General features: G+C 54.6%; 2 protein-coding genes across 2 annotated transcripts; one reads left to right on the top strand and one right to left on the bottom strand.

Moving 5' to 3' along the window:
- Positions 1-8020: 8020 nt before the first annotated feature.
- Positions 8021-14251, top strand: TLCD3B (TLC domain containing 3B). The gene is made up of 5 exons (XM_032431192.1): positions 8021-8476; positions 9347-9430; positions 12071-12305; positions 12750-12845; positions 13097-14251. The coding sequence occupies exons 1-5, from the start codon at positions 8352-8354 to the stop codon at positions 13382-13384; spliced, it is 828 nt and encodes a 275-aa protein (XP_032287083.1). The 5' UTR covers positions 8021-8351; the 3' UTR covers positions 13385-14251.
- Positions 14252-14554: 303 nt separating this feature from the next.
- Positions 14555-15359, bottom strand: CUNH16orf92 (chromosome unknown C16orf92 homolog). Its single transcript, XM_032431193.1, has 3 exons — positions 15251-15359; positions 14782-14940; positions 14555-14665 (listed from the first exon to the last, which is right to left on the bottom strand). Exons 1-3 carry the CDS (start codon positions 15312-15314, stop codon positions 14574-14576), a joined length of 315 nt encoding a protein of 104 aa, XP_032287084.1. The 5' UTR covers positions 15315-15359; the 3' UTR covers positions 14555-14573.
- Positions 15360-20047: the final 4688 nt, after the last annotated feature.

Below are 20047 nucleotides of genomic sequence, written 5' to 3'. Positions count from 1 at the left end.
TTCCCTGGGTATCATGTGGGAAACAGGCCACTTCTGGCTGCTTATTGTTTACTTATTCACAGCCTCCCGTGCTAAGACACCTGCACGCCTCCCAGGGCCGAGGCTGCGCAGCACCCAGGCAGAGAGGATGCGCAGGACAGCATTTGGACTCAGGAGCCTGGAGTAGCAGGAAACCGTAAACTCCAGGCCCCAGGTGAATTGTGTGACAGGTGTGTGAGGACCGCGTTGGGGTGGGGGTGAGAGACTGCCCTGGGGAGCCAGGCTGGGGCGGGGAAGCGGCCGGAGTCCCTGGAGCCTGGACGGGCACCTGGGGAGCATGACCCACGCCTAACCCCTCTCTGGGGGCGCGGTCCCAAGGGCTGCACCCCCCCGCCCCCCTCAGAACTGGTGCAGTCTCCCCTCCTCCCCCGAGGAGTTCAGGGCACCCCTAGAACGTCCTGATGAGGGATCACAGTGTGTGGAACGCGTCCGGTCTCGGGTTTATTTAACATGCTACACCCATCTGCAAGGAAGTGGGCGCCCGCGCACGAAAGCTATTCTCTTTCCAATTCCTCTTCAACACTTCTGATTATTACAGGAGCATGTCTCATTTTGCTGCCAGAAGCCCTTTAACACCTCTCTACCCGTGCTTATCTTGCCACGTCTTGTCTTTAACAAAGGGAGTGCAGGCCTCCAGCTCAGAATGCGGAGCAGGTGAAAGTATCTAGCTTGAAGGTTAGAACACTTTTTTTCATTGTATTTATTTCTTGGTTACTTTCTATTTACAGCAATTGATACTGGCTTTCTATTTTCAGTAGTGATAAAGAGTTTCCTTTTAAAGTGCTTGGTTAAGGGGCGCCTGGGTGGCTCAGTGGTTAAGTGTCTGCCTTCGGCTCAGGTCATGATTCCAGGGTCCTGGGATCGAGCCCCGCGTGGAGTCCCGCATCGGGCTCCCTGCTTGGCGGGAAGCCTGCTTCTCCCTCTCCCACTCCCCCTGCTTGTGTTCCCTCTCTCGCTATGTCTCTGTCAAATAAATAAATAGAATCTTTAAAAATAAAAAATAAAAAAATAAAGTGCATGGTTAAGAGTGGGTACTCTGCCAATTAGACTACTAGGTTCAAATCCTAGCTGTGCCCACTTAACTGCCTGTGTGACCTTGAGAAAATCACACAACTTCTCTGTGCCTTGATTCCCTCCTCTGTGCTTCGATTCCCTCCTCTGTAAACGGAAAGTAATAATGGTATGTCCTCCTTAGGTTATTGTGACCACCATATTAGCTAGTATACGTAGAAGGCACAGATTGGTGCCTGAAAGCTAGTATGTGCTGCACGGTTGTTTGCTACTGTTAGGTCAAATAAGGCAAAAACAAACAGACAAACAAAACCCTAGAGAAAACCTCTTTGGACCAATCCCACCATGTTCCATGTGAGAAAGCACAGTTTTGAAAAAGATAATTAAGTGGCTGAGCTAGGATCTCTGTAGGACTCTGGATTCCCGATCCATTTACCAGCCCTTTCAATCCTCAATAATTAATGTAAGGTCTCTCTGCATGCATCTGTGGAATGGGACTAATAGTGTTTCATTGGATGTTGAGATGGTGTGAACCTGAGCCGGAGTGATGGCTCTAATGGATTTTGACAGGGTAATATCGCCCCCAAGGGGTCAGAAACAGGTTCTTGGTGGCAAAAAAAAAACCCCCAAACCAAACCAAACCAAAAAATCTCTTTTTAGTATATTAAGCACAGTTATAGAGTATATCTGTGTTATCAAAATTTCATGATGAGTGGTGATTAGGAAACAAAATGTCTAAAAAAGGCTGCTTAGGGGAGAATAATGGGAAAAAAAGGTGGAGAAATAGTGCTCTAAACCAAATATTTACAACTTGAGTTGTTACCCACAGTGGGTTATGCAGCCAGTGCAAGGCATCCTGATCGGATGGTGAGAAGCTGGTGGGGAGAATGGCCACTAATAAGGCAACTAAAGGCTTCATGTTTAACAATCTTACCTTGTGGCGCCCAGGTGGCTCAGTCGGTTAAGCATCTGTCTTCAGCTCGGGTCATGATCTCAGGGTCCTGGGATCGAGCCCCGCATCGGGCTCCCTGCTCAGCGGGGAGTCTGCTTCTCTCTCTCCCTCTGCCCCTCCCCCCTGCTCGTGCTCTCTCTCTCTCAAATAAATAAATAAAATCTTAAAAAAATGTAGACAAGAAAAGTTGAAGAGAATATTGGAATAAAAACTGTCTATTAACTTTGTTTCTAAAATTTGAACCATCTTCATTAAAAACAAATCTTATCTTGTGGGGCACCTGGGTGGCTCAGTCAGTTAAGCGTCTACCTTTGGCTCAGGTCATGATCCCAGGGTCCTGGGGTCGGGCTCCCTGCTCAGTGGGGAGTCAACTTCTCCCTCTCCCTCTGCCCCTCCCCCCTGCTCATGCTCTCTCTCTCTCAAATAATAAATAAAATCTTAAAAAAAAAGCAATCTTATCTTGCTCTTGGTTTAACCTTTAACTTGCTGTTCAGAGTCCTTTCTAGAGGGGGAAAATGGAGTAGCTAAAGAAGCAAGAACCATCACAGAGATAAGCTCTGAAATTGTGACTGATGTTTAAATTGTATCAAAATAATGTTGTTGTTGTTGTTTTTTAACCTTGCAGTTCCTTTAGGAAAATGAGTTTATGAGTTTTCTATATCTGCTTAACATTATAAAGACCAATGCAGTCAGGGGCGCCTGGGTGGCTCAGTTGGTTAAGCGACTGCCTTCAGCTCAGGTCATGATCCTGGAGTCCCGGAATCGAGTCCCACATCGGGCTCCCTGCTCGGCGGGGAGTCTGCTTCTCCCTCTGACCCTCCCCCTCCTCATGCTATCTCTCTCTATCTCATTCTCTCTCTTAAATAAATAAATAAAATCTTAAAAAAAAAAAAAAAGACCAATGCAGTCAGAAGCGTTGGTGGTATAGCGGTGAGCATAGCTGCCTTCCAATGCAGTCAGAAAATAGGATTTTAAAAATCCTACCTCGTTCACTTCCTGTGTCATCTTGGACAAGGTACCAAACCTCTCTGTGCCTCTGTTTCCCCATCTCTGTAAAATAGACACGATAATAACCCACGAAGCTGTTCCTCTGTTAATGAGGCAATGAGTTGATATTTTTAAGCACTAGGATCAGTGTCTGGCCCATAGTAAATGCTCTAGAAGTAGCATTTAATGACCTGGAATTATTATTAAACCAGCTTCACAGATGAAGAATTGAGGTCCACAGGGATTGGCCCACCATCATTCAGGGAACGGAAGAGCCTAAATTTGTTTAGCATTTTAAAAATTAATTCCAGCTTAATTTAAATAAAGTGCACACATTTTAAGGGCACGCCTACCTATGTGTACACTCGTGATCAGAATAAGGGCATTCCCAACACCAGAAGGCTCGCTGGGGTCTCCCCTCAGTCAACGCCTCCCCCCCAAGTTGAGTGCTATTCTGATTTTTCACCGAAGATATTCTGCCTGTTTTGAACTTCATCCAAATGGAGACATACAGTCAGTTTCTTTTATTATCCGCAGTCTGATTTTGAAGCCCAGATGGTCCCACCCTAGAAACTGCCATCTTAACCATTATCCTATACTGTACTGCCTTTTTTGTTTGTTTGTTTGTTTGTTTTGTACTGCCATTTAAAGCCACGACTCCTTAGGGTGTTCTTATTCTCCCCCTCCTTCCTTTTCCTTGCTCCTTTTTCAACTCCGCCCAAAACGAAGCTGTCCATCGAGCCATTGACGAATTCTAATTGGTCAGTTCTGCGTTAGAAGGCCCGCACAGCCCACCCCCGCTAGGGGAGGTCCCTCTGCCAGGAAGCACATGATAGGGCACATGTGTCAAGAGGTGGGCCAATGGGAGGAGAGCATGTTCTAAACCGTCCACCCATCCACCAATGGGAGCGTGGTGTTCCTGCCCTCTTCAACTGCCCCAGCCGAGCTGCCTCTGCCTCGTGCCCTTGCAGTTTGACACCTTCCTTGTGTCCTAAAAGAAGGTCCCCTCAAAGCTGCCTAAGAGATGCAGGATGGCGGGCCCCAACTCCCTGCACGCCCCCTGGGCCTTCTGCACCCCTCCCCTCCCTGGAGGGGAGGGGAGGGGAGGCTTTCCCAGACAAAAATAACATATATGTAAAAATGTATGTTTTCAGGGGTTCTGTTGTTTCTTGTTCTTTTTTTCTTTGTTAATGGGATAATGCCTTGGTTTTTCTTTTTCTTTTTAAGAAAGTATTTTTAAATTTCAAATATCTTTACAATTTGAACACCCTCTTTCCTTTTTCTGAGTTCTGGGTGCTGATGAGAATCACCAGCCTCCCTCCGTAGCCTCCACCTTGCCCCTCAGAGGTGAGAACCTAGGAGAAGGGAGAGGTGTAGGCGGGCAGAGGATGGGATGGGGTGGAGTTAATAAGAAGGAGCAGGCACATCCTTAGGGTTGAAGGATGAAGAGAAGAAATTTTAAAGTGTGAGATGGATTGGGAGGTGTAGACCAGCTCCAGGGATTACAGGGAAAATGAATGAAATTGTTGGAATGGGTTGATAAAAAAAAAAAAAAAAGGATGTTCAACTGTCCTGGATGAGGGATATTTAAAGTGCAATAACGATCCCAAAGAGGGCCGCATGGATGGCTCAGTCAGTGAAGCATCTGCCTTGGGTTGAGGTCATGATCTCCCAGTCCTGGGGTCCTGGGATTGAGCCCCACCTTGGGCTTCCTGCTCAGCGGGGAGTCTGCTTCTTCCTCTCCCTCTGCTCCCCCTCCACCTGCTCATGCTCTCTCTCTCTCCCTCTCAAATAAATAAAATCTGTTTTTAAAAAATCCCAAAGAGATTAGGGAAGAACAATGCTTGATGGCTTACAGATGGATGGATCCCATGGGCCATTGGGTTATCAGGGTGAAGGGAGTCTCTGGGTCTGAGGGACACTGTGCATTCTCATGCTCACCTTTTCTCACCTTCTCTACCCCAGACAGGCATGACCCTACTCTTTGTACTGGGCTGCATTTTCTTCCCACTGAGCTTCACTGTCCTCTGCTGGGGCCTGCAGAACCACTCCAACCTGCGGATGGAGAGAGCGGAGGCTGTTTTGGTGGCGTCCAAGTAAGAAGACAGGGTGAGGGCGTCCTTCCTGGGCCAGGCCTGGTGGAGAATGAGCTCCTGCTTTCAGGAAGAGTTAGTGGTGAGAGCGGAAGCAGTGTGTGTGTGTGTGTGTGTGTGTGTGTGTGTGTGCGCGCGCGCGCGCGTGCACGCACAAGCCGGGGGAAATTAAGAGTCAAAAGAAACTGGCTATGGGATCTTTTGCAAGTCATTTAACCTCTCTGAACTTCAGAGCACCCCCCACCACTTGTAAATGGGTTTACTAAGAACACCCACCTTCCGGTCTTCATGGAGACCTCGTGCGAGGATCAGGTAAATTCATGTCTGTGAAATAGGGGTGGCCGACTCCTGCAAGGAACAGGGCTGTAGGCTCTGTGGAGGATGACTGGTGAGCTGGAGGACTCAACATTCAGCCCATCGAATGGGGTATCAGCTGCTTGGCCCCAGCCCAGCATTATGGAGCTAGGACGCGGGCTCCATGTTGTCTGATCTTCTGATTCTTTCTTAAAAGAAGTTGAGCTTTGATGTGAAATCTCCTAATTTGCAAACACTGACAAATAAGTTAGAATTTAAGAAAATACTATCCTGGCAACACCATACTGGCTGAAGAAAGCATGTTTGTGGGCCGGATTGGGCCCTTCCGCTGCCAATTTATGACCTGTTTGACACAGCTTAATACATGTGTGAGCTATCATGGAAACTTAGGTAGGAGAGGGAGCAGGCAGAAGGCAGAATTTACTTGGGTGTCTAGGTGAATTCCTGGAAGACAGAACAGTGTGTCTGCCTGCTGTAATTCACGTCGTCCAGAGAGAAGCCACGACTTGACCAGGTTTGTAGTCCTGAATCAAGTAGTCACATTATGGTGCTCTACCATCGCCCATCCTCCCCGCAAACTCAGCTTCGCTCTTTGGCTTTGGAGCTATCCAGTTTTGCCAGTTCTCATAGCTGTGTTATCTTGGGCAAGTTTTTTGTCTTTTTTTTTTTTTTTCCCCTTAAATCTCTGAACCCGTTTCTTGTCTATAAAACAAATATTACCATCTGGGAAGATTAAATAAGAATGAACATAAACCACCTTGCTTCATGCCCAGCACGTAGTAAACACTCAAGAAGTTGGGTCCTTTTCCCCCTTAGGGTTAGGGTTAGCCTTGGGGTCAAGAAGCTAGGTGCACTATTGTCCTTAAATTGTCCCTAACTCCTTCTGCCAAAGGCCGGAGACCTCTCAGTCTGTTCTTTCCGTATGCCACTAGAGGGCAGCACAAAATTGCAAATCCAGCCCTTTGCCTCTTGGGGAGGAAATGGAATGGTCTTTGGACAGGCAAAGACAAATTGTGGGGTTGCTTATTGAGGTGTACTTTAGGGTAGGCCTGGAAACCAAAGTACGGTTTGGGTACAGGCCCCACGTCATGCAGAAGCCCAGAGGACAGTGGGGTTCAGGACAGGAAGGCCAAATTCCAGGAAGGCAGCACGAAAGGGTGAGAAGCAGCTCAGAGGCCGACGGGGTTCCAGCCGGGCCTCGGACATGCAGTGTGACCCTGGCCAAGTCACTGTGCTTCAGTTTCTTCGCAGGTGAATGAGGGGTTTGAACCAGCTAATCCCTGGGGTCCTTTCCCACTGGGGAAGGACCTTTCCCACTGTTGTTCTGTGAAGCCCCCGGGGAAGGGGAGCCAAGAAGATAATAGACCTGAAGAAAAAGAAAGTGACCAGTGCTTAGGGGAGGCCAGGAGAGGCCAGGTAGCCTGAGGGACAGGGTGGGAGCATCCTCCCCTTCCTGGTGGGTTTTCAGAGAGGCAGGGTTTCCTCACCCTCTTCAAACCCGGCAGCCACTCTGATACCCAGCATGGGAGGTCTCCTGCCTCTTCTAACTATGTGACCTTGGGGAGGGCCACCGAAGGCTTCAGGACCATTCCTTGCCCCGTAAGAACGCGACAAGTGCCGTTACCTCAGTGCTATTACAGTTGGTAGACAAGATCACCAGACAGCCTTGCAGTGAAGACTGGATCTAAAGGCACCTCACCTACACCTTATAGTCTTCCCCCTTCCCATTGGAGTGAAGGATACGGGGGGGGGGGGGTCTCTGAGCCTGCAGGAGGCTGTGTTGAGCTGTTTTTATTCTCATCCAGTCCTTAAACTCATCCTTCAGAGACAGCAAGATGCACAACTTTGTCTCACTCCCTCCCCAAAGGAATCCTTTTTCTCTCTGCTGGAGTGGCGCCCCTAAACTGGGACCCCAGCAGGCCACTGAGGGGCAAGCATTGGGAGGTACTGGCAGAGGAAGAAATGGCAGGCATTTGCAATGTGTTGGTGGGAAACAGGGTCAAGCCCCCATCTGGGGGCTCAGAGCCCCCTCCCAGCTGGCCAGGGAGCCCAGGGCCACCTTCCTCCCCAAGAGGAGAGCCCCACACTCCCTTGGCCCATGTCCCCAGCAGCCCCCTGTGCCGCAGCTGCTGTCTCTTTAAGGGCCTCCCCCTCCCTCTTTCTCTGCTCCCCCCATCTCTGTCGCAGCCGCTGCTGTGGCTCAGAGCTGCATGGGGAGACGCTGCTGCAGGTCCGGTTTCTTGGTGTCTGGTCGGTGCCATCATTCCCCACCCCTCCCCCGCCCTCCCCAAGCTGGTGACTCCCCCTCCCCCTCCCCCTCCCCACCGAGGGGGCAGGGGGCTGGGCAGGAACTCTCTATAATGCCCCGCGCAGCCTCCAGGCCGGGCGGTGGGGACCGTGGCGGTAGCGAGAGGCGGGAGAGCCGAGCTGACCGCTGACCACTGGCCGGGCCGCTCCTCTTGTCTCCCTCCCTCCCTCCTCCCTCCCTCCCTCTCCCCCTCCCTCTCAGGGCTGGCACCACGGTCCCACCCCGCCTTCTCGGGTCCTCCCAGCCTCTCCACGTAAGCCCCCCCTCCCCACCTGCCTCTCCTCTCCCTCCCCTCCCCCACCCGCATCCTCCTCCTCCAGTACCCTTTCCCTCTCTGTCCTCTTATCAAGTCCTCTCCTCCTGTCTCGCTTCCAGCCCTCTGGCCAGCTTCCTCCCGCTCCCTTTCCCGGATCCTTCCTCTACCCAGTCTCTCCCCATTTCCCCAGTCTCATCTAACTCCCTTTCTCCCTTCCTCTGGTCTGACTCGCCTGCCCCATCCCGTCCCCGCCCTGTCCCCTTTGTGCCCCTTTTTCTTTTTCTCTCTCCCTCCCTGGCTTGGTGTCCCTTCTCCACCTCTAACTCCCTTCAGCTCGGCCTCCCTGTCCCCTTGCGGCCGCCAGCCTCCCTGCCCGAGGCCTGAGCCACCATGCTGACCCCAATGGTGGCTGGGGGGGTGGTGTTCCCCGGACTCTTTCTCCTCTCCAAGAACACGCTCCAGCGACTGCCCCAGCTGCGCTGGGAGGAGGCTGACGCGGTCATTGTCTCAGCCAGGTAAACTGCATCCCTTCCCCCGGCCCCTCTCCCCTTCTCAGGCATTATGGGGGTGGAATGGACCCCAGTCCTTCCCTGGACCCTTGGCCCATTAGGGACTGGCGGTTCCTGAAGTGGTTGGTGGGCTTTACCTCCAAGCTTCCTGCCCCCCTCACTGCCTTACTCACTGTCCCAGGAGACCTCGTCCAAACCCAGCCATCTGGTCTACTAGTATCCAGACTGCTTTTCTTTCCTCTCCCCCATTCACCCTCCCACCCTCCAAAACAGGACCAGCATGTGACTAAAACATTCCTTTAAGATATTAGGGGCAAGGGGCAGAGAGCTGTGTATTAGTCAAGTCACATGTTTGGGGGTACAAGGGACAGAGGAGTGAACGGTAGAACTCTGTACAAGCTAGAATGAGGGCCAGAGTTGGGGAGGGGAGCATGGGGACAGTCAAAGAGTGAGCAGGAAAGTGGCCAGGGGAATTCAGGGTCACCGAGGAGTGGCCTGGTGACTGGGTGGCTAAGCGCTGTGAGAACAGGCCGGGGGCACCCCCTTGCCATCCAGTGCTGTCCCTGTGCTGCCCCTCCCGGGGAAGAGACCTTGTTATCAGCATTGTCTCACCTCAAGATGACCTCCCTTGTGTCCTCCTGAGGCCACTCAGTGTCCCTGACTGACCAAGGGAAGGAAGCTGGCAGGGAGGAGTGGGGTGCACTGAGAAGTAGCAGCGGGAAGTCCTGGAGCCTAGGGTGGGAGGCGAGCCCCGGGCAAGCCGGCCTCAGGCAGAGACGGGCAGAGAGTGGCCCGAGACGCAGTAACTGGACAGTAAAGAGGAGAAACTGAGGGCTGTGTCTCCTTCCTCTACCTCTGCTCCCTCTTTCTCCCTAGGCTAGTGTCCTCTGTCCAAGCCGTCATGGCCTCCACCGCTGGCTACATCGTCTCCACCTCCTGCAAGCACATCATTGATGACCAGTAAGTGCCACGAGACCACCTTGGCCCAAGTTCCCGCAGCCCGTGTGTGTGTGTGACTCCCGAGGACCCCAGGTCTTCCAGGGGACTCCTTCAGTGGTCCCCAAACCCTTCACTTGGGACTGAGCAAGTTAACTGCATTAGCTGCAACTCAACACCCAGGGATAAATTTATCCATGTCCTGTCCTTTAAGGTCAGAGCCAGGGGGAAAAGGAGTGGGAATCAAAAAGGATTGTCAGAGTGGCTCCTAGGCTTCCTGGCCTCTCATACCGTAGTAGGTCCTGTGTGCCTTTTCCTCCCCACTTCCTCCCTCCCTTACATCCCTCAGACCCCCTTTCTAACCAGCACCCAACTGGGGTGCCTCCCTCCTCATGCCAGGCTCACCCCTCTGCTCCTCCCCCAGTGCAGGTGTCCAGTCTCAGCTCTGTGCGCAAGAGGGAGACAGGAGAGAGATGACAGAGACAAGGCCACTAACGGTTGGGCCGTGGGGGGGTGCGGGTGGGGGAGGGGGAGGGGGAGGGTGAAGAGGCCAGAAGTTGGCACCGGCAGCTGCCGCAGTGCTTGGGGCTTGCCAAAAAAGCCCAGGCCTGCGATGTGGGGCCGGAGGAGGCAGGAGAGGGGCCCTGTCCGTGGTGCTGACGGGCCAGCTCCAGGTGACCCGCGGGCTGCTGCCGAATGGCCCGGCAGGGTGCTGAAGACGCCCCGCGCTTAACTCCTGGCCCTGACCCCCTTCTCTGGAGACTGTTGGGCCGCAGGAACATTGTCTGGAGGACCCTGGCCTGGCGGCGCCCCTCTTTCTCTACAGATGAGTTCCCCTATCTGTGGAGTGGGGTACATCCCTTCCTGGAAGGGCTACCCTGAGGAGGCATTGAGCTGCGGGAGTCAAATGCCTAAAGCAGTTCTGGCTCTTGTTCAGTGGGTGCTTAACTCTTTCTTCAGATCCCATTTGGTAACTTGGCTTCCTCTTCCCCTCTGCCCTTCTGCTCCACCCCTGGGTCTAAGATGAGCCTGGATTCCCAGGCATCTCTTGCTCTCATCTTTTCACACAGAGGTCACCTTTCCACTCTTACATTTCCTCCCCCCCCCACGCCCACCCCCAGGTCTGTTCTTATCCCTTCCCCTGTAATCCTCAGGTGGGTGGGGGAATATCAGGGTTAATCCAGGGACAACAGCTGTTCCTACTCCTGAGCACCTAACTGCTGAGAGTGTGCGGACGGGTTTAACTCTTCAAGTTAAACCAGGACTAGTCCCCCCACAAGCCACATGGCTCCTGGGGCTGGCTCTCCCAGCCACTCCTGCTCCAACTCCACTTGGGCCAGTTGGACCCCTTTCCACCAGGGCTCTCCCTGCTTGTCTAACCTGGGTTGCTGCTCCCTCTCCTCTCTCCCTTTCTCCAAGCTCCAGCATGGGTCTCGGGTTCTCTTTGCCCCAAATCATCCCTGCTGGAGTGGGCTGCCTGTCCCCTTGTAGGCAGTCTTCCTAGGGTTTGCATTCTGTCTCCATCTCACCTGATCCTTCGCTGGCCTCCCCCCTCCCCGCCCCAGGCCCTCATTCCTCTTCTCCCTTGGGCAGCTCCTCATATAGGGTCTCAGCTCCTTTTCTTCATTACTCCGGCTGACTTTGCTTTCATCCCTCCAACTAGCTGGGCCAGTTCCCTGACCTCGCACTCCCACCTCAGACCTGCCACGGGGCTACAGCATTTAAGAGAAAGTGCTCAACGTGCTGAGTCAAGAAGAAAAATGCAATGTTGCATATTCATGTGCTTTTCATTTTTGTTTACTCTCAAAGTACAAGGAACTTTCTCTGTTCTTGACTCCTTTTGCTCAGCGTTTTCTCCTTAATGCTTGGCTGTACCTGAAAAACAACAACAACAACAACAAGAGGTTGGGCCGTATTCAGGCAGAACAAGCAGCGGTAACGGCACCTCCAAGTCCCCAGTGAGGCTTGTCTGTGACACCTGTCTCGAATCTTCTAGGGACAGTGGAGCCAGACTTCCCATGGTTGGTTATTCCTTGGCCAAGTCACCTAGTCTCTCAGTTTCCTCAACTGTAAAGTGGGAGTGGTAACCATCCCCACTTTGTATAGGGTTTCTGCGGGGAGTGAATAAGTTTATGCATGTAAACGATTTTGGATATTAGAACAGTGCCTGCGTGTCAGTGGATGTCAGCAATACGATCGCTCTCCACTGCTCTTGCCTCTTCTGCTGTTATTGTCCTAACCTCAGCTGTCTCTCAGATCTTGCCTGAGCTTGCTTTCTCTGTCACTGCCCTGTGGTCTGTGGCTGTCCTTTGGTGTCTTTTCCCTACCTCACCTCTCCCCATATTGCAGAGAGAGAGAGAATATGAATGAATGAATGAATGAATGAATGAATGAATATGAAAAATGGGTGGGTTCTGAGGTCAGACAGTCTGGGTTTGATTCCCAGCACCCTTACCTACCAGCATTGTGACCGTCCCACCTTGGGCCAGTTTCTTGCCCTCTACCCCTGGGTTCCATCACGGACCTCGAGAGTCCACTGCTGTCTCAGGGTTGTTGTGAATATCACTTGCTCCGGTGGCACGTCCAGTGCTGACCCCGGCACCTGGTCACTGCTCTGTCCATCTCCTTTCCTCTCTGATGCCCCCCTCTCTCTCTGCCCAACAGACACTGGCTTTCCTCTGCCTACACGCAATTTGCAGTGCCCTACTTCATCTATGACATCTACGCCATGTTCCTCTGTCACTGGCACAAGCACCAGGTCAAGGGGCACGGAGGGGACGAAGGGGGGGCCAGAGCCCCGGGCAGCATCTGGGCCGTGGCGCGCGGCTACCTGCACAAGGAGTTCCTCATGGTGCTCCACCACGCCGTCATGGTGCTCGTCTGCTTCCCACTGTCGGTGGTGAGTCGGGGTGCTGAAAGCCAGGGCCCCCTGTCCTGCTCACGCCAGCGCCGCAGGAGCCCGGGGAGCCCTGTGGCCGGGTCCCCCAGGGGCAGGGCAGGCCCAGGATGGAGAGTTCCCGCAGAGGGTTTTCTGAGCACCAGGCCAGCCCCAAACAGCGAGAGAGTCTGGGCTCAGCCTGGCCCGGGCTGGATATGCCCAGCCGTGGTGCCTGGGAGCTGTGGTTGCAGATCTCTGAGCCTCAGTTTCCTCGGCTGTAACATAAGGTATAGAGGCTCCCGCACGGGATGGTTGGAGGGATACGGTGACGTCATGCTCGCAGCTTGGCCGCTGTACACTAGAGGTGTTCAGACCTTCCGAGCTGAGCCTCTCCAAAAGTGGCCGCAGAGAAGAGAGGGAGGGAGTCCAGGGAGAGGCCAGGCTAGTTCTCCCTGTCCTCCGCAGGTGTGGCGTCAGGGCAAGGGCGATTTCTTCCTAGGCTGCTTGCTGATGGCTGAGGTCAGCACCCCCTTCGTCTGCCTTGGCAAGATCCTCATCCAGGTGAGAGGGGGCCTGAGGCTGTGCGAGCCTGAAGGGAGGGCACTTTCAGGGACCTTCAGGGAGGGCACTTTCAGGGACCTTCAGGGAGGGCACTTTCAGGGACCTTCAGGGATTCTTTAGCGGGCCAGGCCGGGGTCAGGGGAGGCGGGGGCGCAGGGGGCCGCGGAGGGGAGGGGGGTCGGAGTTGCCCGCCCCCACCCTGCTCTGCGCCCCGCCCCCCGCCCTCTGACCGCCCCGCCCACCCACCGCAGTACAAGCGACAGCACACTCTGCTGCACAAGGTGAACGGGGCCCTGATGCTGATCAGCTTCCTCTGCTGCCGGGTGCTGCTCTTCCCCTACCTGTACTGGGCCTACGGGCGCCACGCCGGCCTGCCGCTGCTCGCCGTGCCCCTCGCCATCCCGGCCCACGTCAACCTGGGCGCCGCGCTGCTCCTGGCCCCCCAGCTCTACTGGTTCTTCCTCATCTGCCGCGGGGCCTGCCGCCTCTTCCGGCCCCGGGGCTCCACGCCGCCCTCTCCCTGTCAGACCCAGGACTGAGGGTGGGGCCGGGGGACCCTCCACCCCCCCCACCCCATACCTTGGGGACGGGGCTCTGGGGCTGCCCGGCAGGAGGTGGGAGCCAGGGCCCTCTCGCCCTGGCGGCCCCAGGACCGACAGGTGCACTGCAAAGGGGCGGGACATCTCTGCTCCCGGGCTGAGGGGCAGGGAGCCGGTGAAAGGCAGGGAGGGGGTGCCTCTTCTCCCAGCAGTGCCTGAGCTGAAGGTAGCAAACCCCTTCCTGCGCACCCCTTCTCCCATCACCAACCCTGGGGCCCTGGGGAAGCAAAGGACAGAGGAAGGGGGCATCACTTCCCATCCACTGAGGGCTAGACGGCCATGGGGAACCTGACTCAAGGGGACCGGGACTCCGAGGATGTGGGGGAGGCCCTGCTACCAAGGCCATCCCAGCCTGTCCCCCTGCTGCAGACTCCTCTCGGTTCCGCACCATCTGAGAGGGAGGGGACACCCTAACTGACCCTCCCTCCCCCGCCCCCGCAGGCCTTGCTTGGGGCTAGCTGCCTCCACTGCTCCTTTCTCTCAGGGAGGCCAGCCTGAGGGATCTTATTTATTTTATTTATTCGCCCAAATCCATACTAGTCTGTGGGGGTGGGGGGAGGGAGGTGGCTGCTACCCCCAACCTTCGCAGTGCTGAGCAATCCCGGGGGCAGGTGAGGGGGCACCCCGTCCCCTCCCCACTGGGCTGCACATCTTGCCCTCGGGCCCCGGCATGTCCCTGGTGCTACACACCTCTCAAGGCTTCCTCCAGTCTGGGGTCAGGGGACCCTGGGAGGTGCTTTCCAGACCGCTAATAAAGACGATCTGATCTGCGTGAACGCCACCAAGGCCCTCTTCACCCAGTTCTTTGGTGCGGGGAAGGGTGGGGGTCTGGGGGTAGAAAGCACGGGTGGCCCCAGGACCCCAGGGTGGGGCAGGACCCCCTGCCTGGTTATCCGAGCAGTCAGGCAAGAAAAAAGCAGACTTTTATTCCTCAGCAGGAGAGGAGGGCGGGTTTGGGCACTCAGGGCAGAGTCCAGGGCCCTTGTCCGGCTCCTCAGGCCCCTTTCTGGCAGCTCCTATGGGATATGAGATCAGAAGTGGGAGGCCACACCCTGCCTCCCTAGGCTTTTGGGTCCTTCAGCCTCTCCCAAGGCAGGCTGAGGTGGGAGGGGCCCGGGAAAGGGGGGCCTTACATGTGTGTGCAGAACTGGTAAAGGAGGAAGAGGAAGGCCACTACCAGAGCGCCCACCAGGATGTGATGGAAGAACTCGGAGTTGGATCCTGTTAGACAAGGAGGGGAAGATGGGGATCCTGCCTCCTCTCCAATGGAAGGGCCAAAGGCAGCTCTTCCCCAGGCCCTGGCAAGGAAGGAGGCCCCTTCTCAAGCGGGTTCATACCTGAGTTAACAAAGATGACAGGTTTCTCTCCAATAAACTGGGCCACAGCCAGGAGCCTGTCTTGGTCTGAGTCTGGGTAATCAAAGAAGTCGGGTCTGTCTATGAAGAGCAGAGACCCTGCTCCCCGGACCGAGGTGCTGGCACGCTCCCGGCTGGGTGCTAGGGAGCAAAGTCTCTGTCAAGAATCAAGCAGACCCCTGCCCTCCACCCCAGGAGGCTGTGGCTGATCCAGGACCCTGCCAGGCCACACAGCCTTAGTGTGGCTGGGAAGGGGTTTGATTTTGTTCCAGGAACATCTTAAGGATCAACTAAGCTCTCCATGCGAAGGCCCGTGCTGGATTTGGGGGGGTGGGTGGGGAGAGACGGGCAGGGAGAGGCAGGCCCTTGCTTGGCCTCCCAGCTCCTAAGGCAGATTGACCCTTCACCCCAAGACTTCCTCCTCCCCACCGCTGCCAGGACAGCTTCCCACCTGTTTCTATGGCCCCCAGCCCAACCAGGAACACCCATGCCCACGCCCACTGCCACAGCCTCATGACCCTTCCACTCCTGTGACAGGGGTGGGGCTCTGTGATGTCACAGCCTGGGGCCATTCTGAGCATAAGCTCTGGGGTGAGGGGAGAGAGAAAGTGCTGGGAGCTGGGAACTTCCCCCCAAGTCCCCACATCAGAAGAGGACACTTTGGGACCACCCCCTCATCTCCGCCAGGGCCTTCATCCTTTGATTGGGGTGATGTGAATGATAAAACAGTAACAGGGGCAGCCCCAACATTTAGAAATAGGAAGGACTTGGGCGCAAGCTTGCTGGAAGCTGGGACTAAGGAGAGCTGCCTTTGTAGAGCAGACACGGTCTTTCCTGGGGTGGGGGGCAGGGAGAAACACCTCCAGTTACCCCCGGAATCCACTCTCTGCATGGCCTCCCTTACCCATCACAGCTAGCCTGTCCTCATTACACAGACAAGGGAACCAAGGCGCAGAGGGGCAAAGTAATGTGGGCGACGCACACTTCCCAGGGCTGTGCATTTTCCTCTCTGAGGCTCCCCCCTGCTTTGGGTCCCCAAATTCAAGGGTCCCCAAATTCACGTCCCTTAGTGCTCAGCTGAGGACGACCCTGGGGTTGGGAGCCGGGAGAAATAACAGGCGTTTCCCACTAGGTGGCAGCAGTGCCCACGGGTGCCTGTTTCCCTCCTACCCGCGAGGGCACCGCTCCCGCTCCTCCAAGCCCTCCTCCCGCCTCTTCCCGCAGGTGCTGCAGGAAAAGGTACCGCTGCGGGAACGGCAGGCACGGGGGTTGTCAGAGGAAAGGCCCCGCCCATCTCGAGGCCTGTCTCTTGGTCACCCACAGCGCCCTCGCAGGCTCCTCTCTCCGGGTGGGCTCCTCCAAGGGCCATCCCATTTCCCATTTCCAATCCCTGCTTTTCTCTATTTGTCCCTTCCCAACGACCACTGTCAATCCTGCGGGCCTCCAAGAGTTAGCTCTCCTCTGATTGGCAGAAGGGCCTGTCTGTCACAGATGTGTCCCGCCCCACCCAAGCCCAAGGACAGTTCAGGGTCTTCTTGGTTTGATTACACAGATGCCTGTTCAAGAGTCTCCGGCAGTCTCGGTTCTGTGACTTCCCCCAAATCAGGCATGTGTCTGTGGCATGTTGGGAGGTCCTCTGTCCTATGATGGAGGCGCCCTCCTCCCCTGGGTCCCCACCCCTCCTCTTTTTTGCCCTCAGGGGCTACCCTCTCAAGCGTCCTCACAGTAGCCCCTGGGGAGGTCCTTGCCCTGCTCAGCTTCTATTTCCTAAATGGTAAAGCTCAGGGAGGAGAAAATGGAGGAAAAGGAGACAGACTAACATCTACGGGACCTCCCGTGGGCCCCTTTCCCCTACACTTCTCTCTTCTGGGAAAGAGGAAGTGACTTAGCCGAAGTCAGGCACGTGAGGAGCAGCGAGGAGTCTGGCTCCTGACCCCGGGCCAGGGTTCCCAGCCCAGGCCTGTCTGAGGCTGCTGCCACCGTTTAGCCGCGGGAAGGGGTCCAGAGCCTTTAGCCATTGGAGTGGATCTTGCCGTTTCCTCACTCGCCCCAAAAGGATGCGGCTGCCCTGTCCCCCAGAAAAGGCTCCTTTGACACACGCAATGACTTCTCATTCATTTATTCATCCAATCACTAAGTACATGCACTGAGCCCCTGCTCTGTGCCAGGCTCCATTTATGGCTTAGAGAGAAATCACCAGGGCACGGTCTCTGCCCTCAGGGATCACAGGGGAAAGAACTCTTGGATGCACATCATTATAGACAGATAACCCCTAAGGGGCTGTCTACACTTGCTGTCTCTGCTCCCTCACCTTTAACGACCTAGCTTCGTCCTCACCGCTCCACTGAAGCCACTTTTGCCAAGTCTACCAATGACCTCTTAACTTGCCAAATCTAATGGTTACTTCTGCTCAGTCCGTCTGTCTCGCAGCAGCACGCCCATGCCCCTGCCTCTTGCCGTGGGAGCCATGCTCGCCCATTTTCAGGGTCCCCCCTTCTCCAGCCAGCTCAGCCTTGGACCTTCTCTTTTCTGTCTATATTCTCTCTCCCTAGGTGATCTCATTCAGTCTCATGGCTTTAAATACCATCTATATGCTGGTGACTCACAAATGTATATTTCGAGCCTAGTCCTCTCCTCTGAGCTCCAGACTCCTCTACCCAGCTTCCTGCTTCGTGTCTCCTTATGTCCAAAACCATCTCCAACTCAATAGATCCCAAATGGAGCTCTTGGTTCTCCTATCCCAAACTGAGCTCCTGCTTTCCTTCGCCGCAAAGGGGTCTCACCATTCCTTGAGATGCTCTGCTCCACACAAACACCCAGGAGTCATCCCAACCCTCTTCCTCTCTGTCTCCTGACAGAGCCGTCATCAAGACCTGCTGGCTCAATTTCCAACATAAATCTCAAATCCATCCGCCTCCCTGGCAGCTCCATTGCTGCCACTCTTTCAAGTCAACCCCATTCCTCCCCTGGTATTTCGACAGCCTGTGGACCGGGGGACTTCTCTCTGTTCACTCCTCCCTCGAGGAGAACAGATCAGAACGCTCGGCTCCATGACTTAAAACCCTCCAATGGCTTCCCCTGGTGCCTGTGCGATTATGAACACCTTACCCTGAGCTGCAAGCCTCTTGCCCAGCCCCATCCACCCACCCACCTGAGTTCTTAACACAGCCCCCCTCGCTCAGCACACTCCAGTCCTTGCACACACCTGTGCCTAGGACAGCTTGCCCCCCACCCGTGAACTGGCTAACTTCTCCTATCTTCTGAGTCTCAGTAGAGACCACACTTGGTGCAAGAGGACAACTCCCATGGCCTTCGGATCATGCCCTATCCTATCACTGCATCGGAATTGTCTGTGTATCTGTCTCTTTCCCCTACAAGGCCCTGGAGCTAGAGATCACTGATCTTGGTCATAGACTTGCACCAAAGCATATAATAGGTGTCCAATAAATATTTATTAGCCAAATGGATGGATAAAAACCTTTCCACAAGCCAGCGCTCAGCACTGTCTGCCATTTGCCCCGCAACTGGCTCGAGCTCCCACTTCATCCTCACCTTGCCCCCACAAGGCTTTCTGGAGCCGTGCTGCTGGGCCTGAGCTAAGCCCCCGGCAGGCAGCAGCAGAGGAGGGCAGGACTTCTCGGCCAGCTTGCTCCCCCCATTCCCCGCAGGCCACGTCTGCCTCTTGCCAAACCCACCAGCTCTAGTCCTGGATGGGGGTCTCCCTTGATCCTGCCTCCTCTCTTATCCTGGATAGCCCCAAAGGAAACCTGACGGTTGCCTTTAAATAGATATTATTTTAATGTATTCTTTTGAATAGGGAATAGAGGCGAATGGTACAAAATCCAAAGGGTACAAAAGCACAGAAAATAAGACTTTCCTATTCTTGCCCTACCCTACCCTCCAGCAATCTCCTCAGAGCTTGATGTAGTTACCACTTTCTTGGGCAGCTTTCCAAGGATAAGTTATGCACAAAAAACCCCCGAACACATATAAACTCCTTTCTCCCCATTCCATTCATACTGTTCTGCGCCTTACTTTTTTAGGTTAAGCTGCGATTGGGAAGACGGCTCTGTACAAGTGTGTGCATGCAAGTACAAGGGCCTCTTTCTTTGTTGTGGCTGCATACTCTTTCACCGTTCGAAATTGTGTCAGAACTGATTGAACTGATCCCCTGCTCGTGGACATTTAGGTTGTTTCCCGTCTTTTGTCATTGCAAACATGCTGCATTAAAGAACCCTGAACTTTGATTATTTTGCTCATGGGCCAGCATATCTGTAGGATAAAATCCTAGAAGTAGAATTTCTGGGTCAAAGGTCTGTGTATTTGTCATCTTGGTACCCACCATCAGAATGGCCTCCTCAGAGATGGTGCCCATTTACCCACAGCGTTGTACGCATTGTGTGTTAACAGATGCTTTGAGTTTTGTCATCTGGTAGGTGATAAGTGCTATCTCAGTGTGGTTTGACTTTGCATTTCTCTCTCTTTTTAAAAAAAAAATCGTGTATTTTAAAAAAATACACATAGTATTTCTATCTTAACCATTTGCAAACATACGGTTCAGTAGTGTTAAGTACATTCACATTATTGTGCAACCACACTTCTCTTACTTTTAAATCACAATACTCCGGGGTGCCAACTGAGGGCCAGGCCCAGCTTGAGGGAGCCTCCATGGCCCTCCCTGGTGGTGGGGGAGACGGAAATGTAAACAGGCGGTAGAACGGAGCCTAAGGTGGCGCATTGGAAGCTAGGGGGTGGGGTGGGGATACTCTAGGAAGACTGCTAGGAAGAGGTGACCCAGGATGACTCCCGAAGGAAGGGAAGCTCTTCCAGGCTGGGGAGGTCCTGTGAGCAAAGGTCCAGAGGCCTCGGAGATCCAGGTGTGTTCTAGGAACTGCAAGTAACGTTCCTGCCAGACAGCCGCGGATCGGAGAAGTCAGGGTCTTGGGCCGAAGGGCCTTAAAGGCCACTGTGAGGACTCTGTCTTGGGGGGACGGCGGGTTTGGGGCAAAGAAGAGCAAAGGTCCAAGGCTGGAGTTTGACAGGCAGATGGCAGGGTTCGGGTGGGAAATGGCAGACTGGTGAGGGACTGGACTGCAAGGCTCCCGGGCGTTCAGAAGGAAGCCCGACGCCCTTCCCCACCTGACGGACAGAACTGGAGATGGCGGGGGGGGGGGGGTGAGGGAGGGGCCCCCGGCCCTTGGGGGGTGAGTGGGGCGACAGGAGGGACGCCGGAACAGGTACAGAGAGG

Source organism: Phoca vitulina, unplaced genomic scaffold (assembly GCF_004348235.1).
Source record: "Phoca vitulina isolate PV1807 unplaced genomic scaffold, GSC_HSeal_1.0 scaffold45, whole genome shotgun sequence".
Lineage (NCBI taxonomy): Eukaryota > Metazoa > Chordata > Mammalia > Carnivora > Phocidae > Phoca > Phoca vitulina.
Note: the sequence above shows the minus strand (reverse complement) of the source record. Positions and strands in the feature narration are given on the sequence as shown.

What these genes read in the sequence shown, in the direction of transcription:
- TLCD3B (XM_032431192.1), top strand. Translation starts at nt 8,352, where the DNA reads ATGCTGACCCCAATGGTGGCTGGGGGGGTGGTGTTCCCCGGACTCTTT. An exon ending in AAGCACATCATTGATGACCA is followed by an intron (nt 9,431 to 12,070) that starts GTAAGTGCCACG and finishes TCTGCCCAACAG; the next exon opens with ACACTGGCTTTCCTCTGCCT. An exon ending in TCTGCTTCCCACTGTCGGTG is followed by an intron (nt 12,306 to 12,749) that starts GTGAGTCGGGGT and finishes TGTCCTCCGCAG; the next exon opens with GTGTGGCGTCAGGGCAAGGG.
- CUNH16orf92 (XM_032431193.1), bottom strand. Translation starts at nt 15,314, where the DNA reads ATGAGGCTGTGGCAGTGGGCGTGGGCATGGGTGTTCCTGGTTGGGCTG. An exon ending in GCTGGGGGCCATAGAAACAG is followed by an intron (nt 14,941 to 15,250) that starts GTGGGAAGCTGT and finishes TTTGCTCCCTAG; the next exon opens with CACCCAGCCGGGAGCGTGCC. An exon ending in TGTCATCTTTGTTAACTCAG is followed by an intron (nt 14,666 to 14,781) that starts GTATGAACCCGC and finishes CTTGTCTAACAG; the next exon opens with GATCCAACTCCGAGTTCTTC.